This window comes from Sinocyclocheilus grahami, unplaced genomic scaffold (genome assembly GCF_001515645.1).
Source record: "Sinocyclocheilus grahami isolate Dianchi unplaced genomic scaffold, SAMN03320097.WGS_v1.1 scaffold616.1, whole genome shotgun sequence".
NCBI lineage: Eukaryota > Metazoa > Chordata > Actinopteri > Cypriniformes > Cyprinidae > Sinocyclocheilus > Sinocyclocheilus grahami.
Window position 1 is genome coordinate 228,861 of NW_015505795.1, and position 2,056 is coordinate 230,916.

Sequence of the window (2,056 nt, forward strand, 5' to 3'; positions counted from 1 at the left end):
TTGAGACTTTAGTCTTTGCAACTTTACAGATCTTCTTTATGCACCAAGAGCTTGTAACACTCCAAAGAGAAAGGAAAAAATGAAATCGCATCATATGACCCCATATGAGTCCTTAAACATCTTCAAGAATTTACTAAAAACACATCTCTTCCATCTTTATTTGACCCTCTTACTCTATTCTAATTCTAATTTATCTATTTGTTGACTTGACCTTCTAACACTTGCTCTCTCTGTTCGTTTTCTAACCGCTTGTTTTCTTAGAATAGAGAAAGCTAGTGTTAGAGGCCTTTTTTATCTATTTGTTTTCTTTTGATATATATATATATATATAAAATAAAACCCTTTATACATGTACTGTAACCGAGACTTTTCATAGCACTTGCATATTGTTGCTCTTTTGTTGCTTTTGATTGCTTCTATTCTTATCATCTGGATCTCTGGATCTCTTTGGATAAAAGCGCCTGCTAAATGACTAAATGTAAATGTAATCTCTGCTCTCTCCTCAGGTGACTAGTTGTGCTTGGGTGCCGGACAGTTGTCAGCTGTTTACAGGCAGTAAGTGTGGAGTCATAACCGCCTACAGCAACCGCTTCACCACCACGATGGTATGTAACCATGGCAACACGGCCCCGCTCTTCCCCCACCCACGCAGCCGCCCACGTCCATTATCACTCCCTGTAGAGCACCCACCCACACACACACAGTGTTTGTAGTGGCCTTGTTGGTTATCTCCCGGTTGCCCTAGAAACACATTTCCTGCGGCCCACAGGTGGGCTGAAGTCTGGGCGTCAGACGGCTCTTTCAAGCGCTCTCTCATTGATAACGCAGGTGTTGTTCTGCTTCTCATATTTGTGTGTTATTTCAAATCTGTCTTCATGTCATCTGTGGAATGCAAAAGAAGATATTCTGAAGACTGTTCACACTGCTCTTTCTCAAGACCCCAGAGGCTGTCAGAATCACCATAGAAATTATGAAAATGTTCATTTTTGAGTGATTTAACTCTTGCATTCTGCATACAGTTGATTTAAAGAGGTATAGATGCAGAAAAGACTTTAAAAGTCTGGGCGTCAGACGGCTCTTTCAAGCGCTCTCTCATTGATAACGCAGGTGTTGTTCTGCTTCTCATATTTGTGTGTTATTTCAAACCTGTCTTCATGTCATCTGTGGAATGCAAAAGAAGATATTCTGAAGACTGTTCACACTGCTCTTTCTCAAGACCCCAGAGGCTGTCAGAATCACCATAGAAATGATGAAAATGTTCATTTTTGAGTGATTTAACTCTTGCATTCTGCATACAGTTGATTTAAAGAGGTATAGATGCAGAAAAGACTTTAAAGTTAAAATAATCAAGAACTCTTTTTTTTCTTTTCTTTTTTTTCCCCATAATCAAAACTATGAAATTTAGCAAAAAGTAAATGAAGGATGTTTTATGAGCATTATTTTTCATTACAGTAATGCACAGAATTATCATTTTATATAAAGCATTATATATTTTCAAAAAATATGATTCAATTTAAAGTGCAGTCAAACAATATCACAATTAGTGTCAAGAGTTTTATTTATTTATTTTTTTTATTATTATTTTGAGTTTTATTAATACTTTGAAATTTTGTTGCGTTTTTGTCATTTTATTATTATTATTTATTCATTTTTTTAATATTTATATTTAGTTTTTAGTTCCATTTTTGTTTTACAAGTATATTACAAGTTAAACTAAATGAAAATTAGAAATGTTGCCTTGGCAACAAGCAAAAAATAAAATAAGGTATTCTGAGGAGTGTTCATTACTATAAAATAGTGTATTACTATAATGCACAAAATTATAATTTTATATAAATATATCTTAATACATTATATATTTAATATCAAGTGCAATCAATACCAATAGTATCACAATTATTGATATTGCCATTGATATTTTAATTTTTATTACGTTTTAATATATTCTTTTTGATTATTTGATTTAATTAAATTAGTTAATTTTTAAGTAGTTTTTATTAATGTGTATATATATATATAATTTTTTTTTTTTTTTTTTTTTTTTTTTTTTTGTACA

The 2,056-nt window shown here is 32.3% G+C and overlaps 1 protein-coding gene across 1 annotated transcript in view; it reads left to right on the plus strand.

The window, feature by feature from the left end:
- LOC107557718 (lysosomal-trafficking regulator) overlaps positions 1-2,056 on the plus strand; it is a 93,750-nt gene that overhangs the window by 84,940 nt on the left and 6,754 nt on the right. Inside the window, exon 49 of the mRNA XM_016241238.1 lies at positions 507-605. Coding sequence (XP_016096724.1) covers positions 507-605 — 99 coding nt within the window. The remainder of the gene's footprint in view (positions 1-506; positions 606-2,056) is intronic.